At 45.3% G+C, this 24,266-nt stretch overlaps 1 protein-coding gene across 1 annotated transcript; it reads right to left on the reverse strand.

The window, feature by feature from the left end:
* Nucleotides 1-504: 504 nt before the first annotated feature.
* Nucleotides 505-24,054, reverse strand: ACTG2 (actin gamma 2, smooth muscle). The gene is made up of 9 exons (XM_024558433.3): nucleotides 23,931-24,054; nucleotides 14,703-14,864; nucleotides 13,656-13,784; nucleotides 8,557-8,667; nucleotides 8,208-8,292; nucleotides 6,435-6,596; nucleotides 5,184-5,375; nucleotides 3,237-3,418; nucleotides 505-724 (listed from the first exon to the last, which is right to left on the reverse strand). The coding sequence occupies exons 2-9, from the start codon at nucleotides 14,826-14,828 to the stop codon at nucleotides 581-583; spliced, it is 1,131 nt and encodes a 376-aa protein (XP_024414201.1). The 5' UTR covers nucleotides 14,829-14,864; nucleotides 23,931-24,054; the 3' UTR covers nucleotides 505-580.
* Nucleotides 24,055-24,266: the final 212 nt, after the last annotated feature.

Below are 24,266 nucleotides of genomic sequence, written 5' to 3' on the forward strand. Positions count from 1 at the left end.
GAAGGGAGGAAGGAAAAGAAAGAAAAAAAAAGAAAGAGGAGGAAGAAAAAGGAAGAGGAGATGAAGGGTAGAAAAAAATATTCTTTCTACATGTGCTGCCGCTTTCTTGATAAGTCTGTGTTTCCCTTTCTGTTTGTATTCACTGCACATTACCCTTGAGTACAAGGCCTTACATCTCTGAAAGCCCTTGTTCCTTACCAACCCCCACCCCTATCATCTAGCCTTAAACTCATGTTCAAGGAAAAGGAATCAAGGTGCTGTAGTAGGAGTACTAACTTTAGAGTCAGCTACATTTGGAGTTTAATCTTGGTTCTGGGTGACCTTCAGTAAGTCCTTAACTTCTCTAAGCCTCAATTTCCTCATCTGTAATATGGGGTTAATAATATAATAGTACCTATCTCACAGGTTCATGTGTGGATTAGAAATAAGGTGTGAAAAGCCATTCACACGGTGTGTGAGACACAGCACGGGGTGGGGAGGGGGAAAGAGCTCCACACGGAGAAGTAAGACTTGCAGGTTTTAATGTTTCATGATTGGTAACAGCAGTATCAAGGAGATCCCCAGAGAAGCTGTTCTGACTTTAGAAGCACTTCCTGTGGACAATGGAGGGCCCTGCCTCATCATACTCTGGCTTGCTGATCCACATCTGCTGGAAGGTGGAGAGAGAGGCCAGGATGGAGCCTCCAATCCAGACTGAGTACTTCCGCTCCGGGGGAGCAATAATCTGCAAAGAGCAAATGTGGTGAATAATGATCAGTCCCCAAGGGAATAGGGAGATGATTCAGGAATCAACTCATCACACTACTAGGCTGCCCCAGAAACAGGACAGACTCCATGGTCAGTTAAAAAGTAACAGGGTGAAACTGGTGGTAGATTGGATTATTGCTCAAATCTTCACCACCCCCACCCCCATAGGAAGAGTGTAATGTTCCACCATGTGACTTCGGGTTCAGTTCTGCATTTGCTTTGGCCAATGAAATGTTAGCAGACATGACCCAACCAGGAGCTTGAAATGTGCTTTAGGCATGCAGTTGGGCATACTCTCCTGTGCCTCTGCCAACTTCATGAAAAGAACTTCCCTTGGAAGCTGCTGGCCCTTTAGCTTGGGTCCCATAATGAGAGATATGGACCTGACCTGAGCTGATTGAATCTACAGAGCTGACTAACCAAGCTTGACCTACATCAGCTGACTCCCAACTGACCTGCAGGTACACGAGCAATACATGCTAATGTTATGTGCCCTGTGATCTCATAGTTGCTTGTTACTCAGCAATAGCTGACCAATTCAAACATCTGCAGGGGAAGTGCTCTTCTGTTCTTGCCTGGAGTTGGATGCATGAGCAGCTCAGGCTGGACGCTGTCTATTCCTGAGTGTGAGCCAGTCTACTCAGACCCTGTCTTGAGCTATATCTGTCAACAGCTACTTGTATCTGAGAAGTTCTTAAACTCATCCATACATTATCCATTCTTGCCACTGAGCTTAGCCTTTAGAAATTGGTTGTCCTGTTAAACACCTTTGAATTCCACCTAAAAGTAGATCTAGAAGGACTGAGATTCTTCAACTAATTTCTCAGATTCTGAGGGGTCTAAGAATTCAGTGCCAGAACAATCCAGAAATTAAATTGATTATTTTGTCTCCTTAAAATCTCTCTCTCTATTTCTTAATTCACAGAGGCCATGGAATTGCAGAATAGGAAGGGCCTTTAGAAATTATCTTGTTTAGGCAGACAAAAGTCACCCCATCACTCCTTGAACAGATACCTCAAGGACTGGCACAGACACTAAGAAGGTAAGTGATTTTATTGCTGGACAGTTCTAGTTGTGAGAAAACTCTGGGCTATCTTGGGCTAGAGGTCCTCCATCTCAGCCACCCCCCCACCCTATATTCCTTCTTTCGTATCCTGGAGGCTTGCTTCATCTCCCCCAGGATTGCTTCATCTCCCCCAATTCTTCTATACAAATCCTGCTGTCCAATTTGGCTGGGATGCTTATACTTGAACAGGCTCCCCTGCCCCCACCCCCAACATCTTTTTTTACTCTATTTCCCCTGCCTGGAGTGACTTTTTCCCTCCTCTCATCTTATTTAAGTCACCCGTTCATCAATCATGTCTACTAATTAGATCCTAGACTCCTGAGGACTGGCGGATATTGTTAAACTCAGGGTAGTGGCTCACATATTGGGATACGCATCAAATCACTGGTGCTCATTTATCAGTGCAGGTGGTAGGACTAGCACCTACCTCAGCCTCAGACCTGATGAACAGGAATCTGGGGATGAGGCTAGGTATGATATCCTGACACGTAGTCCTGGTCAAAAGCCCCATGTGGCAGGCTTCAGTATCTCCAGGTGAGGAGAGGATCCCGTAGGTTCTGACCTGTTTCCTAGTGGCCTGCTTTGCTTCCCTGTGCTGAGCACAACCTGCTAGGCAGAAGGAAGGTCTGGGGCAGCCTTCCTTTGCAAAGAAGGTTCTTAGAATACTGACATAGAGAATGTACTTCCTTGAGTCAGGTCTACTCCCCAGAGAACAACTTTATTGTGACACTTTGTAACTTTCAACCTATTTGTTATCTCTATTCTATTCCCAACTCTTTCTAAACCCATTAGCAGCAAAGTTCCTAGAAACCCTTATAAAGGACTATGTTATTGATTGCTCGGGGACCAGAGGCTGGGTAGAAGCAGTAAGACAAGTGGGCTCCCATTCTGCTGAGGCCTACAAGGTGAGAAGCTCTGGTGAGAAGCTGTGTGGGAAGGGCTGTGGCCAAGCTGGGACAACAGGCTGTCCAGGAATCAAGGAATGTCCTCCTGAATTGGAACCAGCAGCCTGCCCCATGGCCAGACCTGACCTCTTTGAAAATTTCACCCTCCTTTGGGGTAACACCCAAGGCCTTTTTAAAGTTTAGAGATGCTGTAGTGTCACCTCCTTCTTTTCTTCCCCTCTATTTCCCTCCTCTTGATTTCCTCCTCAACCAGCTCCATGTTCTCTTCATCCCAAAGTCTTTCACCCCCCTTCTTATGTGACCTCAGGTGGGTTTGTTTGAGAGCTCATGCTGAGTGTCTCTCACTCATCAGTGCCCAAGGAATGTAACTCCACAAGGCGAAATTTGTCCCAGACCAGAATGACACCGGACCCAGAAGACTGCTGAGCTATAGGCCTGTCAGCTCAACTCTGAGCAGCTCCCAAGTACACAGGTCATTGCACAAAGAACAAGGTGGAGGGGACCGGGTGAAGACCCACCTTGATCTTCATGGTGCTGGGGGCCAGGGCTGTAATCTCCTTCTGCATCCTGTCAGCGATGCCAGGGTACATGGTGGTACCCCCAGAGAGGACATTGTTGGCATATAGGTCCTTGCGGATGTCAATGTCACACTTCATGATGGAATTGTAGGTTGTTTCATGAATTCCGGCAGACTCCATGCCTAGTAGAAATCACAGTAGATACTGTGGATGGATGTTGAAGGAAACTCAACATCCATCCTTCACAAACACCGGCACCTTCAGCTCCTCAAGTGACCCTTCTGGTGTTGCAACTACCCTAGTTCAGACCCTTAGTAACTCCCAAATGGATTACCAGATCAGACCCTTTAACTGGTCAACATCCTGCCTTTAGTTTCCCTCTGTTCTGATCGATCTTTCACATCGTTGCCTGAGGTATGTTTCCAAAGGACCACGTGCATTGCGTCATCTCTTTTCACAGCTTTTTTGAGATATAATTCACATACTGTAATGTTCACCCTTCCTTTTAAAGTGTACAGAAGTTTTTAGTATAATCACAAAGTTGTGCAACTTTTGTCACAATGTAAGTTTAGAACATTGTTTAACACCCTAAAAGAAGTCCCATGCCTATTAGTGGACACTCCCTATTTCCCGCTTTCCCCCTTCCCCAGCTCTAGGTAACCATTACTTTACTTTCTGTCTCTATAGCTTTGCCTACCTGGGACGTTTCATGTAAATGGACTCATGCACTCTGTGGCCTTTTGTGTCTGGCTTGTTTCACTTAGCATGTTTTAAAGGTTCATCCATGTTATAGCATGTATCAGTACTTCATTCACTTTTATTGCCAGATAATATTCCACTGCGTGGATATTACATCATCTTTGATAGTCCTCAGTGCCTACAGGTTGACATTTAACTTCCTTAGCCTGCCACTAAGATCTTCCCACGTACCAAACCAGCTCATGCCCACCTACCAGGCCTCCCCCACTTCCAGTCTTTTGTCCATGTGATATAATTCACACAATAGATAGAAGAATCTTCCTAAAATGCAAACCTGACTTTGCTACACTGCTGCTCAAAAGCTTTCAGGGGATATTCATTGCCGATATGATTAACCCCCACATTCTTTGCGTGGTCCAGCCATTCGCTCCAGTTTCTTGTGTGTGCAAAGACATAACACACACGCACACATACAAACATGTGCACACACAGAATTCTTTCATCACGTCCCAAATCGTTTCTCACCTACATGCCTTTGCATATACCACTCCGTCGGCCTTGCATACCATTCCCTACTCTGCACTCCCTCCATCCCCAGATGCTATAAAATAAAATGATGCTCATTTTCACAGTTCTGGTCAAATGTCCACCTTCTCTAAGAAGCCCTCCCTGGTTTCTTCGGCCTATAGCCCTCGGTCCAGTTTGCTATTTACCACCACACTGTATATCAACCTTTGCTTACAGGCCCATCTCTTCTTATACACTCCTCGTGTTATTCTCTTATCCTTGTTGCAATACTACTTAGTAGGTACTATCATTATTTCCACTTTACAGATCAAGTAACTGAGGGTAAAAAAGGTCACATGTCCAAAGCGACAGGGCTTGAAGAGGCAGAGTCAGGACTTAAAACCACGTCTGACCCCCAAGCCCGTCCTGTTTACTGCTGTAAACTTCAACCTCATGACCTAAATGCTGAGCGATCCAAGAAGTGTTTTGTTTATTAACCTCATTCTTAGTTTCATATTATATCCCTCTCTTGCTTTATCTTGATTTCCTTACTCTTTTATTTAAAATTAGATTTTTATCTAGTTGTATTGTTTATATATTTTTGGCTCTTCCTGGAAAAATATGGGCTATGTATAACAATAAACAAAGTGTGCGTGACTCCTGCTGTTTCTCTTTCCATTCCTTGCCCACCCACCCCCCACCCTGCCCTCCTGATTGGCAGAACTGCGGGCAGCACCTCACCGATGAAGGAAGGCTGGAAGAGGGTCTCAGGGCAGCGGAAGCGCTCATTGCCAATGGTGATGACCTGCCCATCTGGCAGCTCATAGCTCTTCTCCAGGGAGGAAGAGGACGCTGCTGTAGCCATCTCATTCTCAAAATCTAGGGCCACATAGCACAGCTTCTCCTTGATGTCTCTCACAATTTCTCGCTCGGCTGGGAAGAGTGGAAATGACAGAGAGCAGACACTGTTAGTTTGGTTGTCCCATTTTGATCTCTGTGAAAACCTCCTTCTTCTTTGGATTCAGTCTCAGGATGAAAGTTAATTTTTCTCTTTTTTAAAAAAAAAAGATTTTATTTACTTTTTAGAGAGGGGGAAGGGAGGAAGAAAGAGAGAGAGAGAGAAACATTGATCAGTTACCTCTCATGTGCCCCCAACTGGGCACCTGGCCCGCAACCCAGGCATGTGCCCTAGACTGGGAATTGTACCAGCAACCCTTTGGTTCGTGGTCGACACTCAACCCACTGAGGCACACCAGCCAGGGTGAATGTTAATTTTTTTCATTCCTCTTCCTCAAGTGGGAGGTCAAAGTCTTGATTCCCAAGCAAAATGTCGCACAGGCTTTTCTCCTTGCTGTCTTCACTCTGCCCTGACCACACTGCAGGCCTTCCTGAGGGCCGGGCAGGACACATTTCCAGTCTCGATGTAGGCTTGTACGTTGTGATCTCTCAGAATCCAGGAAGGCCCCTACCTAAATACTCTCTTTAGGGTGAGCATTCAAGGGTGACCACTGAGGCATGATACCTTCCCCTTAGATATCCAGACCTTACGTATTCTATGTGTCCTCAGACAAATTATAAATGCCCCTAGTTAATGCAATGCATCACCAGATCTTACTACCATTCAGCACTGTTAAAAACTAGCTCCTATCTGGTGTGGACATGGACAGAGGTAGCAGGCCCCTCGGGAAGGGGGAGTTGCTGTGAAAAGGCAGTTGAAGAGGGCTCAGCTGCGTGCTGCTTAGGATAAGCAGGCCTAAGCCTTGTCTCCCCCCCACCCCAAGTGTATTGGTTGGGAACCTTCCTCTTGAATACGGTTACCTTGACTTTCTGGTTTTGTCCAGAGGCCCAGCCCTAGGCCAGGGCCTCCCCATCTACCCCAAGATAGTTGGAGGATACAGAGCCACGGCCTTCTCATTAGTCCTGGGAACTTCTGGTCCTAGATCAGATTTGGTGTTTTGAGCTGAGCTCAGAATTGGGAAAGGGGCTGGATACCTGTGGTCACAAAGGAGTAGCCTCTCTCTGTGAGGATCTTCATGAGGTAGTCCGTGAGGTCGCGGCCTGCCAGGTCAAGGCGCATGATGGCGTGAGGCAGTGCGTAGCCCTCATAGATGGGGACATTGTGGGTGACGCCATCCCCTGAATCCAGGACGATGCCTATGGACAGAGGGATAGGACCTATGAAAACCTTTCTTGTCTTTCTTCTCTCTCTTTCTGGGACCATTTACTTATGAGCTTCAATTACCTTATTTTTCTTTGGTAGCTGAGAAAATTCATTCTCCATAAGAATAATCAATCATATTTTTGTACACATCGATTTATTCTCCCAAATGAGACTACAGCCCACTGGAAGCCAGTAAAATGCCTCCTCTTCTCATACTCCTTGAAACACTTTCAGGGTGATGCACACTTGTCAGTTTGCATCTAGGGTGCACATTCGTTAAACGAGACAGGATAATTTGTACATCTTTCAGGTATCGAACTAACACATGTGTACATGAATGTGGAATGTTAGATCTGAAGGAGACTATAAAAACCAGCCAATTTGAAAAAAATTAACATTCTCTACTAATAAAACTTTTAGTAAACCAGAAAAGGAAATAAGCTTTCTCAGCTTGATAAGAAACCTCTCTTGATCCTACAGCTACATCATAATCGATGGGGAAACATAATACTGTTATTTTATTATTATTTTTACTATAGTCCTGGGTGTTTTAGCCCATGCGATAAAACACAAAATGGAAATAGAAAGTATTATTATCAAAAGGAAGCAGAATTGTCATTATTTGTACATGATGTGGTTGTTACCTAGAAGACCCAAGAGAATCAACTGAAAAATGATTAGAGTTAATAAGATGGTTTTATAAGGGCCGGAGGTAAAATAAATTTCCAGGGACAAGTAGCTTACTCTTGTACAAAGATGTTGATCATAGCATATTTTATAATAAAAAATAAAAATTTGAGACAACCTACAGGCCCAGCAATTGACAAGTGGTAACATAAATAAATAAGTTATGGATCCATCATACAATGATTACCACGTGGCCATTCAACATGATGCTTGCAACAAAATTAAGTGCAAAGCTCAGGATACAAAACTGTATATACCCTGTACTTCCTTATTACTGCCCTTATCACCCGGAGTGAAAGGACCTTCTACTTTTGTCTCTCCCCCACTGAACTGTCGGCTCCACAATGGCAGGTCTGCCTTGTTTGCCAGTGGTGCAGCGCTCGGCACATGGTGGGCAGGACTGGAAAATACTGACGGATGAATGAATGAATGAACATGTCAATGAATACATGAATGAATATTAGTAAAAAATGAAGACAAAAAAATACATGTTGGAATGATATTCATGGAAGCTGTCAAGTTCCAATTAAAAACTGTTTTATTTTGAAGTCCCTCTGTTTCCCTGAGCACTTTTCCATACCAAAGACACATACTTGCATATTCACCATCACAGTTTTTGCTGTTGCTGCTTCCTGCGCAGAAACATCCCACTGTTGTCGGGAGGTGTGTGTGAGCTCTCGGACTGACTACTGTGAGGGAAATGGCCCTTGCTGGATGTACTGGTCATGGTTTGCTCATGTGAACTCTTTCCATCTATCCTGGGCGTACTTTCATCCACATGGCTTCCTTTCTGTTATACCAAAGCAGGGTTTCCCCTGGACTTTGGCTGTCCCTTTAATTCTTCTGAGCAGGAACCGCTTTCCTTTCCTACCTCTGAAGTCAGAAAGGGAATGAATGACAGTGACAGGGCTACCCACCTGTCGTGCGGCCGGAAGCGTAGAGGGAGAGCACAGCCTGAATGGCGACGTACATGGCAGGGACATTGAAGGTTTCAAACATGATCTGAAAGGACAATGCAGAATTAGACTGTCTGGCAGAAATAGCAGCACCTTTCAGTCAAAAGAACGGTTTGGAATCTTACTAAGGGCAGGAAATATGCCTATTTACCCGACTCCCTCCTCCTATATATAGGGCCTGGCATGGACTATGCACATAACAGGTTCTCAAAAAAATTCGGTTGCACTGATGTATGAGTGGGAGAAAGCATCTGGCTGAGCGTCCATGTTGCGTCCTTGTGCCAGGGCTCAAGCCTAGACGGCCTCTTACCTGGGTCATCTTCTCCCTGTTCGCCTTGGGATTTAGGGGGGCCTCTGTGAGCAGGGTGGGGTGCTCCTCTGGTGCTACACGCAGCTCATTGTAGAAGGAGTGGTGCCAGATCTGGTAGGGACAAAAGTCAGATGAGTCCCGCAGACTCCCGGTTGACATGTCCATGTTAGGGGAGTAGGGCACAGGAGAGAACTGTTAGCCCTGGGAATTTCTGATTAAAGGTCAGAGGTTATATTTCTTCTCAACAAGGCCCTAGACAGGAGTCAGATCTGGGGCTAATCTACTTAAGGTGTTATTTCTGTCTGAATTTCTCTTCTCTTCCCTGCTTGGTGCCCTGGGGGGCCAGGTCTGTTACATCTGCATTCCTTGCTTTCTGGCTGCTGGCTATGTTTGGCTGATAGAAGATACCATCAAGAAATTGGAGAGTGGGAGGAGGGAGAGAGGTCAGCGGTGTCTCCTGGGAATAGTCAGGCCTTTCTTGAGTGCTGCTCCTGTTTGGTGGCCCCTCTTTCAGGTCTCCAGCTCTCACAAAGTTTTACTGAAATTGCTCCCCCCCAACATGAGGGATGTAAGAGCTTCCCTCTCTTGCTAGTAGTTGGGTGCCTCAACATCCCTTTCTGGTTCCCTAATTCTGCTCACACCTCTCAAGCCCCAACTAAGTGTATGCTGTCTCTGGTTGGGAAACGGACAGTCACACTTGGACCTTCCCTGTGCATGTGTGCTATTGATCGGCTGGTATAAATCCAGCAGGGCTTCAGCCCTTTGTTTTAGGTGGGACAATCCCTTGTTGCAGGGGGCTGACCCGAGCGTTCCAGGATGTGCAGCAGCATCCCCAGCCCCCACCCTCTAGATCTCCAGCTCCAGACAGGCAGGAACGTCTCCAGACGTTGCCAAATACTCACTGGGAGGCCAAATGGCCCCAGTGGAGAACCACCAATCTAAAGGAAGGCATTTCTTGTCTCTGAGTCCAAGTCCCTCTTCAGTGACCCAGGACCCAAAAACAGGGGTGGTTTGTTGTTGGTGGTGTTGTTGTTGTTTTAATTTCGGCGGCATTTGGCAAGGAGTACCAGAGACCTAGGGCTGTGATCTCCTCAGAGGTGGGGCACAGGATCATTTGATTCCATTGCACCCACATATTTATGGAGCCCTGGCTTTGTGTTAGGGCAGAGCTAAATGTGAGAAGGGTAGGTATGAAACAGACATGGCCCTTAGATTTTAGTTCCAAAGTCTGGAGGGAGAAAGACAGGCAGAAACTAAATACAAAGACATCTATCTGCACATTAAGCGAAGGACGAGGCAGAAGCAGTTCATTCTCGGGGGGGGGGGGGGGGGGGGGGATGCAGATGGGCCCTGAGGGTGAAGGGGCTGCAGAGGCTGAGAAGGGAACTCAAGGCAGAGCAAATGGCACAAGCAGAGGCCCTGGACTGTGGAAGTTTCACAAGGGACATGAAGGAGATGACAGTCTGAATAAGGTGATGTCAGTTTTTCTTCAAATGTGGTCCCCAGGTGCCTTCTTTCAGCATCACCTGCGATAACTGTTACAGATGCAGGTCCCGAGGCACAGCCCAGAGCCATCACTCAGAATCTCTGAGTGTCGGACCTGAACATCTGTACTTCATTTTAGTGGAGTTTTTTAAATAAAGTACTTTAAAAAAAGATATCAATAAAGTTAAAATTAGAAAAAAATATTTTTAAGAGGAATAAAAACCTCCCATATTTCATTTACTGAATAATAAACAGCTAACATTTTGTCTTTTTTTCTTCTTCCTAGTCTTTCACCTTTATGTATTTTCAAATTTATCACTGTTACTATTTATTTTCATATATTCTTATTTATTTATTTATTATATTATTATTAGCCCTGCCTGGGTGGCTCAGTCGATTGCATCCTTGTCCCATACACCAAAAGGTTGCGGGTTCGATCCCCAATCGGAGTGTGTGTGGAAGGCAACCAACTGATGTTTCTCTCCCTCTCTCTCTCTTTCTCTGCTCCCCTCCCTTCCTCTCTCTTAAAATCAATAAACATATCTTCAGGTGAGGATTAACAAATACTATTATTATACTTTTATATTCAATTTTGTTTCCTGCCACTTTTTAGTTAATATAACATAAATATTTTTTTCATAGTAAATATTTATTTTTTATACATTGAACATGTATTTTTGATGCTGATACAATATTTCACTGTATATCATCATATATTTAATTCCATTACTATTCACGTGATCTCTTCCATTTTTATTTATAAATAGCCCCATGATAGCTATCTTTGTGCATATTGCAGTTTCTTTTTTCTGTTCAGATTGTTTTCCAAAGAAAAGAATTTTAACAGTGGATTACTGGGCTAAAGAGTATGGCAATTGTACAACTTTTTGATTTTTACTACCAGCAAAGAGGTTAAATTACTCTTTATTCCAGAATAAGAAAGTGCCCATCTCATCCTAACCTACGTTCAGTGCTCTCGCCCTTAAAATATGAAGTAATTTTATAGATAAAAATAATATCTAGTTTCACTTTGACTTTTTTGTTTCCAAAGAGTTTAAATTTCTTCAGATTTGCAACTTTTTATAATTTTTATTTGGGAAATTATCTGTTTATACCCTTTGTCTGGTGGGGACTTTTTATCTTTATTCATCAATTTGCACTAGTCATTTATATTAATCCTTCAATGCACTTGTGAATATTTTTTGTAGTTTGCCTTTTAAATGTGGTTTTATTTTTTACATGCTAGAAGTTATAATTTTTTTGTTTTTGTTTTTAAAGATTTTGTTTATTTATTTTTAGAGAGAGGAGAAGGGAGGGAGAAAGAGAGGGAGAGAAACATCAGTAGGTTGTTGACTCTTGTACGCCCCCTACTGGGGACCTGGCCTGCAACCCAGGCATGTGCTCTAACTGGGAATCAAACCAGTTACCCTTTGATTCGCAGGCCAGTGCTCAGTCCACTGAGCCACACTAGCCAGGGCAGAAATTACAATTTTTAAGAAATCATATTTGTCATTCTTTTTCTCTATGACTTCTTTCACTAGAAATTTGAGAAATATACTTATTATATTGTATTTTTTTAATATTTGAATTTTTATATTTAACTTTTATATTCGATTGATATGTGTTTGGTGATATAGTATGAAGTAAGGGCAATAAACAATATTCCTCACCCTCCAGATAAGTAATCAGTTGTCCCAGAATAATTCATTGAGTAATCTTTTCCTGGTATTAGAAGTTTCATTTATCGTGCATTTTGTCTTTACCTTTGTGCTGGTACCAAATTGTTTTAATTTTTATAACTATATTTTAATAATGGGATATGGCAGGTGTCCTCATAGTTTTTCTTATTCATTTTGTTCTCACAAATTTTGTCTTATTTTTTTTCTTCAAATGTACTTTATGATTACCTTGCATAATTAAAAATTGAGATTTTTTAAAGTTGTTTATAGAAGCAGAGAATAAAATGGCACAAGAGTTAGCAGGAGGTGGGGGAGTTGGGGAAACGAAGAGAGGCTGGTCAAGGGGAGCAAAGTCTCAGTGACGTAGGAGAAAATAAATTCTGGGGACTTAACACGTAGCAGGGCCGCTGCAGGCGACAATGCTGTACTACATACGTAACAGCTGCTAAGAAAGTGAAGTCAATTGATCTCAGTACAAGAACAAAAACCTGTGTGAGGTGACAGGAATGTTAATTAGCTTGAGTGTGGTGACTGTTACATGATGTATATATAGTGTATATGTAAATCACATATGCTATATGATTTATATAGTGATATATATATATAAACTTATCAAATTGTGTACCTTAAGTGCACACAATTGGCAAATTGTGAGATTTTTATTGGAATGGCTATGAGCCCATAAATTAATTTTAGAAGATTTATCTTATTCTGTTTTTCTTTGAAGGCACATAATATATTTTTAGGGGTTTCTTTAAAGAGTTCATATAGTTACTACTATGAATAAAATGTTTTTGTTACATTTTTGAATTATACATTGCTAGATATATACAAATTGTATATGCCATTTATTGAACATTAAGTGTATTCCATGCCTTGAGATTATACTAAATATTTACCTAATTCAATCTACAAAGCAACCTAGTGAAGAAAGTCTTTTTATCTCCACAAATGAGGAAACGAAGGCTTAGGGGGAAGAATTTGCTCCCAGGTCTCCCTGTCATTGACTTGTGCCTGTGTTCCTAACCGTTCCGCTGTGTGAAGCAAACGTTATTCTATTTTACCTATTTATCTCACATGCAGAGTGCCTGAATCTAGGGTTGAGAGAAAAGTATTTTGAACCACAGATTTCAAATCAACATTCTTTATTCCCAGTGGCAGTCTGCTCAATAAGCCTCCATTACATTTCAAAAGGCAATCGTTGCAAAGCAAGCACTTCAGACAACCATCAGCAGAATTTATCAAAAGAATATTAAAAAGGCTCTATTAGCATTTTGCACACATGATTTTGTTGATCACAAACTGCCATTTAAAAATTGTCCCTTCCCCACATTTTCTTACACAAAAAGGCTTCTAGAAACCCCGATGGATTCTTACTTAGAATTTTCATCAGGGAATCATCATCATCATAATGTAGCATCAATGCACCCATCTGAGGTCAGGGCAGAGCAAACAAAAAGGAGAGAAACTGTTTGTCTCTCTAGGGACGGCAGCATCTGCAAGAAGGCATACGCACGGGTTTAAGAGAAGGCTGTGCTAAAGGATGGAGCTGGGAAGTAGGCAGGACCAGGTCCTCAGATGCCAGGCAGGAAGTTAGGAACCTGCTGTTGGCTCATGAGGAGCTACTGAAGGTTCTTGAGGAGGCAAACGACATGATCTGATTTATTTTTAGAAAGATAAGCTATGCAGCAGGGTAGGGAATTGACTGGGTGAGTGAGACAGGAGACAAAGAAATCAGTCAGGAAGCCACTGCAAGAGTCCTATGCGACATCAGCATTTTGACTGAGTGTGGCCACGGGGACAGAGGAAGAAAAGAAGGGTGTGAAAAACATTTTAAAGGAAGAGTTGACAGGGCACCAAGGGCAGTGGGATATGAGGGTCACGATGATGTATTGCCATTAAAATGAGCACGTCAAAGGGGGAGTTCACCAATACCTTCTCCATGTCGTCCCAGTTGGTGATGATGCCGTGCTCAATGGGGTATTTGAGAGTCAGGATCCCTCGCTTGCTCTGAGCTTCATCCCCCACGTAGCTGTCTTTCTGGCCCATTCCCACCATTACTCCCTGCAACACAAAAGAGGAGAGATGTGAATTGGCGGAGGGCTCCCTCAGTGGCAATCAGGCATCAGAGGGTTTCTGAAGAAAGATGAAGACAGGAAAAATGTCCTTCCCCAGGAAGCAGAACAGCAGGAGATAAGGATGGATAAGGATGAATAAGGATGTGATAAGGAGAGAAAGTGGAGGATATCGTGTGGGCTTATTTCTCTTCTTTGTCCTAAGACAATGTCACTTTCTGAGAGAGAGAGCAGGGTCCCTCCATGCACTTCCTCTGCTTACTACACACACACAGACACACACACGCACACCCCTTATACTTGCCCTCCTCAGATACTCTATGCTCACACTTTAAATCCCCAAATCTTTGCTCCTGCTGTTTTTTCCAAATGCTAAGACCCTCTTTGGCCTCAACTGCTTTTTTCCTACGAAGTCTTCCCCTTCCTTTGTCTCTCCATTCAGATTTAATCTCTCCCTCTCCTGGTGAAATATTTTGCCTCAATTTCAGCTTATCATCTCAAATTAGTTGTGAGTGTATCTTCACAGAGTATAAATTGCTTGAAGGCAAGGGACTTGTTTAATTGCATATATATTTTTTAAAGGTTTCTTCCAAACCTAGCAATCCCAAAGACTTAAGCCAGGCATAATACCATCATTGCATGTCTGATAGGTGTTTCTGGTTCTGTGTATTTCTATTTAAAGGGGCCTCCTCTATTAGTTAGTTAGAAGAGAGGACCCCACCCTCAACACACACACACACACACACACACACACTCCCGTATACTCACACACACTCATACCCTCTTACACACACATTCATTCTCTCTCTCAATCACACATACACTCACAAACACAGTTCGGCATAGTCTCCACAATGCTGTGCTTACTCCTAGTGGCTTGAATCCTTGTGTCCAGATGAGCACACACCTGGTGGCGAGGGCGGCCCACGATGGAAGGAAAAACAGCTCGGGGGGCGTCATCTCCTGCAAAGCCGGCCTTGCACAGGCCAGAGCCATTGTCACACACAAGGGCAGTGGTCTCCTCTTCACACATGGTGAGTGTGGCCAAGTGATCTGGGGGCTGGAGCACCTTGGGGGTTGGGGTAGAAGAGAACTAGTCAGCCAATTGTCAAAAAACATGCTGCAGACGGTCTTCTTGACTTAGGGGCCTGATGCCACCTGCAGCCAGGGCCCAGTTTCGGGAGACACAAGCGTGGACCTGGCCTCCCAGTCCCTGGCAGTTGGTCCTCTTCCCTCTGCTGTGCTAATATGAACTGAGTTGTATACCCCCACACTCATGCTGAAATCCTAACCTACAGTAACTCGGGGTATGACTGTATTTGGGGATAAGGCCTTTAAAGAGGTAATTTAAGTAAAATGAGGCCATTCGCCCAATATAACGAGTCCAATAGGGTGGGTGTGTTTATAAGAAGAGGACATTGGGACAGAGATGTGCAGAGGGAAGACCACGTGAAGAGGGAGCAAGAGGGCAGACCATCGACAAGCCAAGGAGAGAGGCTTCAGAAGAAACCAGCCCTGCCAACACCTTGATCTGGGACTTCTAGCCTCCGGAACTGTGAAAAAATACATTTCTGTTGGTTAAGCCACCCAGTCTGTGACAGTTTGTTATGGCAGTTTTAGCAAACTCATCTGCCTGCCTCTTAGGACCTGAAATGGCTACAAAGCGTTAATCCAACAGAGAGAATCTTAAAAGACTTGAAGGTTAGGAAAGGAGTTGAAAAAAATGTGCAGAATATATAACAAAGGATTTATATAAAGAACTCTTAGAAATCAATAAGGAAGAAGTAAACAGCTCAAGAGAAAAACAAAGATGATGAACATGTAACTGTCAGAAAAGGAAATGCAGACACCCAACCATTGTATGACAAGACTCGCAGCCTCACTAGTTATCAGGGGAGTGCAGGTGAAGAAAGACCTTTTCACCCATCATAGTGTTAAGATTCCAAGTTTCATAACAGGTGTTGGCAAAAGTGTGGAAAAACTGGCACTCTTTCGAGAAACACACAATTTGAAATTACCCAACAGTCCAAAGTATGGGATACTGTTCTAAAGTTAAGAGAAGAGCCAGGCCTATGTTTACGGACTCACGTGGCTAGATTTCTCAACCATTCTGGAATGTACAGCATAAAACAATTTCTGTACCTTCTTTTTAAAACAAAAAACCCACAATCGTGTATATTCCACAGTATTCTATTTGTGGATGTAAACACAGCAAAAAGTCCTGGAAAAAAGTCTAAGACTGATCGTAGTGATTACCTCTGGAGGTGGGAAGGGGCTGCGAGAGGAGGAGCTGGTCACAGCAGTAATGTTTCAAATTTTTACAGGGAGACTCTATTCATGAATAGTTTACAATTAAAATCAACATACCATATCATTAAGGAACAGAGATGTAGTAGTTATAGGGGAGATATACAATCCTAAGTGTAGAAGCCCCTGGGGCAGAGGGGGAAACCTGAGAGGAGAGGAAGCAAGGAAACCCCATGAGCCTCACTGCCCCCTGCGGCTTCAGACGGAGAAAACACAGAAGTCCCTCCTCCCACGCTGCTACCTGACCTGGGGCAGCTGCTGAGTGAGGAGCAAATTCACTTTTCCAACATCTGCTGCAGGTTTTCTTTTGCAGGGGTGTGTGGGGGGCGGTTGAAAGACAACATCTGTCAAAATTTTGGCACTTAGTGATAAAAGAGAAGCAACAGACACTCCGGAGACAGTGAGGAGATGGCCTTCTGGCCTGGCAAGCACCGGGTGAGAGAGTATGAATGGAAATGGGAAGGGTGCTAGCTAAGGGGATGGGAAGGCCAGCTTTCAGGAGTCCAGGGAAAGAGACCCAAGGTGTGGAAGGAGAAGGTGGTGGTGGCAGAGGAAGCCCCAGTCAAGCTTCATGCAGGATGTGAGGCCACGGGAGGGAAAGAGATGGGTGCTGTGGGAACCTGTGGCCTTGGCCCATCAACGGCGATGTGCCGGAATGGCCAGTGAAGATGATGACCACAGCAAAGAGCAGACAGAGCCACAGGCCTGTGAATGCGAGCTCAGAAGGGCTAAGTAGAGACTGGGCAGGAGCTTATTAACAAAAATTTAAGACTAAAAGGAGGCCCTTTCCTGTTGTGTTTGAAGCAGTGTGCACACTGGGGGAGAGGCCCACTGTGGCTACTAAGTCCAGTTCTGCTTCTGTTTCTGTTCGTCCTCATAACCTCCGCTGGCCACGGAGATCAAGTCCCAGCTCTCCAGCTGGGCTCATGGGGCCGTCAGGGTCTGGCCGCGGCCTGCGTCTCCAGGCTCGTCTTCCCTCCGGCCCTGTCTCATCCTTTTCACATGTAGAGGTGTTTTTTTTTTCTCTCTATTCAATGAACCATGTCACTTCCTCTTCCTTCTGAACTTTTACACACAGCATCTGGAAGTTCCTCTCCCTACCTGTTTGCTATTCCTGTCACCTGTCAGACCTCTGTGTTGACACTGCATTTTCATGAGGGCTCTCTGGCCAGTGGTCTTAGTTAGTGGCCCCTCCTCTTTGCCCCACAGCACCTTGAACTTGCACAGGGAACGATCGGCTCTGCACATCCTGGCTCACGCATAGCTCTGTAAAGACAGAGGCTGGATCTGCCTTATTCCCCAGTGATTCTTCAGTGTGCCTAACATAATGTCTGGCACAGAGTGGACTCTTACATGTTTGTGATCAAAATGGGAGAAAGGTTTCCAGAACAACAAAGGAAGGACAGACATTGCTAAGAGGGATCAAGGTCTGAGGTGAAGTGGTGATTGAAGGAAAGCACTTAGCTACTCAGAACAGTCCTGTCTCTGGGCCTGAAGAGCTTCTGGATTGCGGAGAAGATCCCCCAACCTCCTACCATCTTGGACGAATGGAGAAGCGAGGAGATGGTAGAAGCCTAGAGATGGGCAAATGTTGTTTAATGTTCAAATGGGAAGAAGGCAGATCTCTAAAACCTCAGGCAATCTTGATATGCAAGTCTGTTAGGTTTCCAGAGGCATTATTAAAGAAGGCAATTTTAAAGAAGCCGTGATTTCTTATATTTGGTAATTGTTTACGAAGAGCAAATGTTGTCAGAGTAACAGCCCTCCATTTTCTCTCAGGACCACGGGGCAGGAGAAGGCAGAAGACTTTGACCTTAACTGGATCTTGGCACCTGACAAGGTCTCCTGTGACATCTCTATTGATAAAGCCGAGTGGGCTGAACAATAAATCACTTAGGCATATTTGTAGCTGCCTAAATCAGTCACTGAAGTGTGTTAATTGATGGATCCACATCAACCTGGAGACAGTGTTGTTTTTTTATGTGACATTTTAATAAATGAGCTGGATGAAAATACAGAGCACATGCTGATAACTTTCAGATAAAACAGACTGAGGGGAGAGTAATATTAAATATGTTGGAAGGAAGAACCAAAATCCAAAGCAGACCTCAAAAAGCAGAGAAAATAACCTAAATCCAATAAGATTAAATTTAACAGGATACACATGAGATTCTGCATGTGAGTCTAAATAACCAAACTGTGAAAGCTCTTGTTCAGCCTCTGTGAGCGGGACCTGGGGCCTCGCTGACAGTAGGGAGTGTGCTGTGGCCCAGATGAAAGCTCGCCCCACCTCTGGCTGGAGAGCCGTGTCCTGGGCCTGGGGACACCCTGAACGGAAAAAGCGTGGGGAAGTGGCTCATTCTCACTGCTGATGTGTCAAATTGTACAACTTTTTGGAAGGGGAATTTGTAAGTACTATTCAAAGCCTTAAAAGGAAGACATATCTTTTGTGCGTAATGTACAGGGTGGGCAAAAGTAGGTTTACAGTTGTGAGTATATGAAACCCAGAGTTTATTCTTGTGTTATTATTTATTAATTATTGTATTACTTTCTGTATGAACAACTGTATATATCTTTTGATATAAAAATGTGTATGTCTTTTGACTCTACCAAGGCACTTCTGGGGATTTATCCTTGGGAAGCACTCATGGGTAAGTGGAACGATTTGGCCAGGGGCCAGTTTATCACCGCTTTGTGGAAAATAACCAAGATGAGAAACAACTTTAATGTTGAAAGGTTACTGAATGACAAATGGATTTATAAACTAATTGCCAGAAACCTCCATACAATGGAGAGAGCAGAATATTTAATGTAATGGAAAAGGTACAGCTGCTTTGTTAAGTGAAACACAGCAGTATATTCCTGTTTCCATTTTTGGAAAATAATGTTCTTTTTCCCTTTTTAAAAAGTTAAAGTATTTTTAATTAAAAAATGGGGACCCTTCACATGTATTATCTATTTAATCCTCCCAAATCCCTGAAGGAAGGTATCTTTATTTCCATTCTACAGATTTGAAAACTAAGTCTCTGAGAAGGGAAAGAACTTAGCCTCATGTCTCCTAACCAGGAAGAGGCAGGGCTGGCAGATTCCATAGACTTGCACCTTCCTCACCACCTTAGTGAAACTCTCATAACTTCTCCATGTTTGGTGTTTTCACTTCTGTCTCTCTAGAGCTGTTGGCAGCAAACGCCCTAGAACAAAAAGGTCTGTGTTCTTGTCTCTCTCTGACTCTCTGGGCCCCTCCGATGCCAGGATTATGTCTACGTTTATGTTTATAGCCCCTGCATCTATTTCAGTGTTTTGCACGTAGTAGGTGCTCAATTAATGTTAGATGACAACCTCACCCCCTGAGCGCCTCCCTCCCAGACCTGGCCTGTGCTTCCCCTGGTATCCCCGGGTTCCCACAATCCAGTATCATGACAACGTGGTCACATGGGCCTGATTTAAAACCACACGGGGACAGTTTTCTCTACAGAAGCTGTTCAGCAAACACTTATGTTTCCACGTTCTAGCAGGGGTCTACCTGGAGGGGAAAGCAACCTTGAAAAGTAGTAGGTAGCCAAGAGGCAAGGCCACACCTCGGTGACTGTCTTGCTCTAGGGTCCCCTCAGCATTTCTCTCTCTCATGTGTGATTTATAGTTCAAGCCTGTCTGGCTTTTCAGTGAACCCTTTTGTCTCCCCTTGAGTCCCCCCCACACAGAGAGAGTGTTGGACTTTGTTTCCCAGCAGCTGAGACAAGCCACACAGCAACTTAAAGCTGTCAGCAACGCCATTCTGCAGCATTTGGGTGGATTTAAATCTACTTTCTCCAAGGCAGACTCAGATGAAAAGTAGGGAGGCGAAGGTGGGGTCAGGGCTGCTGGCCTGGAGTTGGAGCCTCCGTGGGGCCCCACGCTGCCTTGGGAACATGGGTTTTACCATGGAGCCAGACTCTCCTGGAATGTCTCTATCTGGAGAAACTCTACACCCTCTTCAGCTGCCTGCTGGTAACTTGTGGCTAGACTGGAGCATGTCAGCTGAACCAGAGCCAAAGGCACTGTGGTTTCCCGGGGTCACAACCGCTTGGCGCTGGCAGAAAGCTGAGCAAAACGTTCTGGCTCTGTCAGCATGTACTACATCTGGGCTTCATTGAGGATTTCACGAAGTTAGAAGCAGAGCTCCTCCCTCCTCCCCAAGGGTGGCCCAAAACCAAACACATAATGAGCATGAAGAATTGGCTAGGCCTGGCCAGGTAGCTCATTTGGTTAGAGTGTCTTCCTGGTGTGCCAAGGTTGAGGGTTTGATCCCCGGTCAGGAAGCAACCAATGAACGCGTAACTAAGTGCAACAACAAATCGATGTGTCTCTCTCTCTACAATCAGTAAATAAAAAATTAAAAAGAAAAAGAATTTGCCCCCTCACTTATCTCCTGCCCCCCTCCTCCAGGCAACTATGAAGAGAGAGGCGTTAAATCCCCTCCCTGCCACTCGGAAGGTTTGGCCTCAGAGTGCCCCCCGCCTTCCTTTCTGGGCCCTTCTCCCCTCCACAGGCGCCCCTCGCCACGGCCCAGCCCCATGTTTCCTGCTCTGGCCTTTGATATCCTCAACTATGAATGGAAACTTTAACATCCATCCCTCAAGGAGATGGATCAAATGAAATAATGGAAGTGAAAGTGATTTATAAATTGTAAATCGGTCTCAGCAAACTAAGGCCTGTTTGTGTGTGGCCCGTGGGCTAAGAATGGTTTTGACAAAGCCTAATGTGTTTACTATCAGGCCCTCTTCACGAAAAGTTTGTCAATCTCTGTTGTAAAGGGCTGCAGAAATAATTCCTAGTATCTCTCCTACTCTTCTTCACCGCAACTTGCTCTCTGGATGAAGTCTGTTGAGTATCGGACAGAGTTGAACGAGCCACTTCACAAATCAATGATGATTGAAAGTTGAATTTGTGCCTGTTTCCAAAGACATTTTTGTAATTAGCAGGAAATTTAAACCCTAAAAGGAAGGTCTCTCAGATGGTGAGATTTCAACCAATAGTTGGGGAAATATTTTGGGGCGAAGACCTTAAATGACATGCAAGCAGCTGCCTATTGTAATGGGCACGCACACACATATACTCATATGATCAAAAAGCCTGGTGAAGTGAAATCATTCCATGAAAAATATTCCTTCAGTGGAAAACTCTAGCAGCACCTCTAATGAACTTTGGGGTACCTGGGCTTGGTTGATATGTACTAATTACATTTATTTAACGACTGGTGAGTGATATTTCTGGTCCTCAGGATTCTGCTGTTTGGACCTGCTCTGCAGGCTTTTACCTGGGCCTCTCATTCGCTCTCTTGGCTCAGTCCAGACCCTCTCCTGGGCTCCTGCCGGGCATCTACAACCTGTGCCCCTGGCACCTCCACTCCACCTCCAGGACTGCTGTCCTCATCACCGCCCTCTGAACCGGGACGGCTCCTCAGTGAAGTGCACCACCCACCCTGGAGCCTGCACCCTGACTCCTCCCCACTCCCTCCCAACCAATCCCCAGGGTGTCTTAATTCGATCTCCATGCCGCCCTGCATGACACCTGCGGACCACTGCACATGGCGGTAGCACTCTTGCCCTGTTCCAGTTCCCTCTGCTCGCAGCTGCCAGAGCAGACACTTCAAAAGGCAGATCTCTTGCTGTCACCTTTCTGTAGCCCCCCATTGCCCAGTCCTTTAGTGTAATGTATAAAGCCCTCATAATCCAGCCTGCCCAGACCTCTGTCCTTATCTCTCCCTCTTCCTGACTTGAAGTCTAAATTCAGTAGAGTTTAGTTACTTGAAGAATCCCAAAGACCATGCTTCCTCTCTACCTGGACCACCCCAACTCTAGGACCCAGCTCAGGTACCCCTTCCTCCAGGAAGCCTTCCCTGATAACTCCTGGGCTGGTCGAAAGGCTTCTCCTAGATACCTTTATACAATTATTTACTCCATGCTTCTCTTCTGTTTTTCTGCCTCTCCCAATGATTACAGAAGTCCCTGTACCGTCCCTAAGGAGCTGGGACAGTGTCTTATACATAGTAAATGCTCAGTAAATGTTGGTGGAATGAACAAAGGGAAGGAGGGAACAGATCATGCTTCAAGGGCAGGATGTCATGCTGCCCATCTTGGTTTCCCAGGCCTGGCATGTGGAGTCACTGCTCCTTACAGTTGCTCCAGCACCCACTCTTCTTTGTCACAGGTGGGATGCTCTCTTTTCAGCCCAAGGGATAACCTTGAAGTCTAAACCCATTAAAAATACAAGCAAGCACTCAGGGCCTCCCTAAGGAAAGTGTGGTCTCAGACCTGCAGCCTCAGCATCACCTGGGAGCTTATTAGGAACGCAAATTAGTGGGCCCTGCCCCAGCCCCCTGAATCAGAATCTGGGGTGGGGTGTAGAGCAGTCTGTGTTTTAACAAGCTTTCCAGGTGTTTTTGTTTTGTTTTGTTTTAGAGAGAGAGGGGAAGGGAGAGAGAGGGAGGGAAACATCAACCAGTTTCCTCTTGTAAGCACCCCAAACCCTCAATCCAGGCATGTGCCCTGACTGGGAACCAAACTGGCGACCTTTCGCTTCGTGGGACGACGCCAAACCAACTGAGCCACACCAGTCAGCGCTCCAGGTGATTCTTAAAGTTTGAGCAATCAGCATCAGCTGTTGTAGCACCGAGCTGAGCACTTTATACATGTATTATCTCATTTAATTCTCTCAACAGCACTGCCAAGTAGGTAGTATTACTATTGCTCCCATTTTGCAGAAGAGCAAATTGAGGTCACTCAGTAAATTTGGTAGCTGGCAGTCTGCTCCCAAGGCCTGCACCACTAGACCACCTGCCTCAGCCGTGAAGAGACGGTAGCGACTCTGATCACAAAGTGGACATTGCCAGACTAAAATGACCAATGGCTCATTGGACATCCCTCCACAGAGGATGCTCCGAAACTGAACCCTGCCCTGCCATCAGTGCGGGCGAGCCTCCTGGGTCCCCTACCTCAGAGTCCTTCGCTGCAGCCCCTCGGTCTCATTTTCCTCTTAATTATTTGTGCGCGCGTGTCTGTCCATGTGTGTGCGCACGGGGGAGGGGCAGTGGCATTGGCAGGTGGTTTCACAGCTGGGTGTGTCTCTTGGACAAGCTGCTTAACTTCTCCAGGCCTCAGTGTCCTCATCAGAGAGTGAATTCGACGGCTCCTATGTTCCCTCCAGCCCTAAATCTGCTCGATGCCGCAGAACACTTGTTCCTGCGCCACCCCTGACTTCCCACCCCTCCCTCCCCGGTGATCCCAGAGCCTTCAAGGCCTGAGAAAAGTTTCTGTTCACCTCAGCCAAGCACAAATCCAAGGATAGTGCGACCCACAGAGGACTGAAGAAAATGCACTCTTATTCCCAACCCAGACATCTCACAGACACTGGGGCCACCGTTAGCTTTGACTCAAATACCCTCAGAAGATGTGGGCTTTTTGAAAAGCACCTGCTCACCTAAGACAGTCTCCCAGACATTTGGAGCTGTGACGAAGGACATGGGAGTGTAGATGCGCACCGCTCCTGGCAGCAGGATGAGTAGAGACCGCAGGTGTAAAATCCTGCCCATCACCCAGTTACGAGGGCGGGGAGCACCCATCCAGCCTCAGAAAGCCCCTGCCCCAGAATGCCCACTGGCCAGAAAGGCCTTTTCCTGCCTGGCAGGCAGCAGGGTGCTCACAGGCACCGCTGTCCACTGAGGGCCTTGACGTGTGTGACCTGGGCCAGCGTCACGTCACGGGAGCCAGGCCAATGGAGGCGCCTCCTGCAGCCAGGGGGCCTGGCAGCCCCAGGCAGAAAGAGCCTGCAGAAGCTGTACGGTACTCACCAAATGTATGAGAGGTCCTTCTCCCAGTGACTGAGGGCTGGTGTGTCTTTGGCATAAGTACCAGAGCAATATAAAACCCCAGAGGCGGATCTTCTTTAAACAGAGTCCCTAAAAAGGCCAGCTGACGGTGTGTTAGCAATATTACCATATAAGGTGTTTTTTTCAATAAATTGGCCTTGGGGGTGGGGAAGGGGGGCCTGGGTAGAGTGAATTATCATTAGAAAAATGTATGCAGAAGGACTTGAGTGGCAACACCCCTGCTGCTGGTGGATTTGTTCCTTTTATGCTGTACTCACATAAACAAGCCTCACACCAGGCCTTATAAGCTGCCCAGAG

The sequence above is a fragment of the Desmodus rotundus genome, chromosome 5, assembly GCF_022682495.2.
Source record: "Desmodus rotundus isolate HL8 chromosome 5, HLdesRot8A.1, whole genome shotgun sequence".
NCBI lineage: Eukaryota > Metazoa > Chordata > Mammalia > Chiroptera > Phyllostomidae > Desmodus > Desmodus rotundus.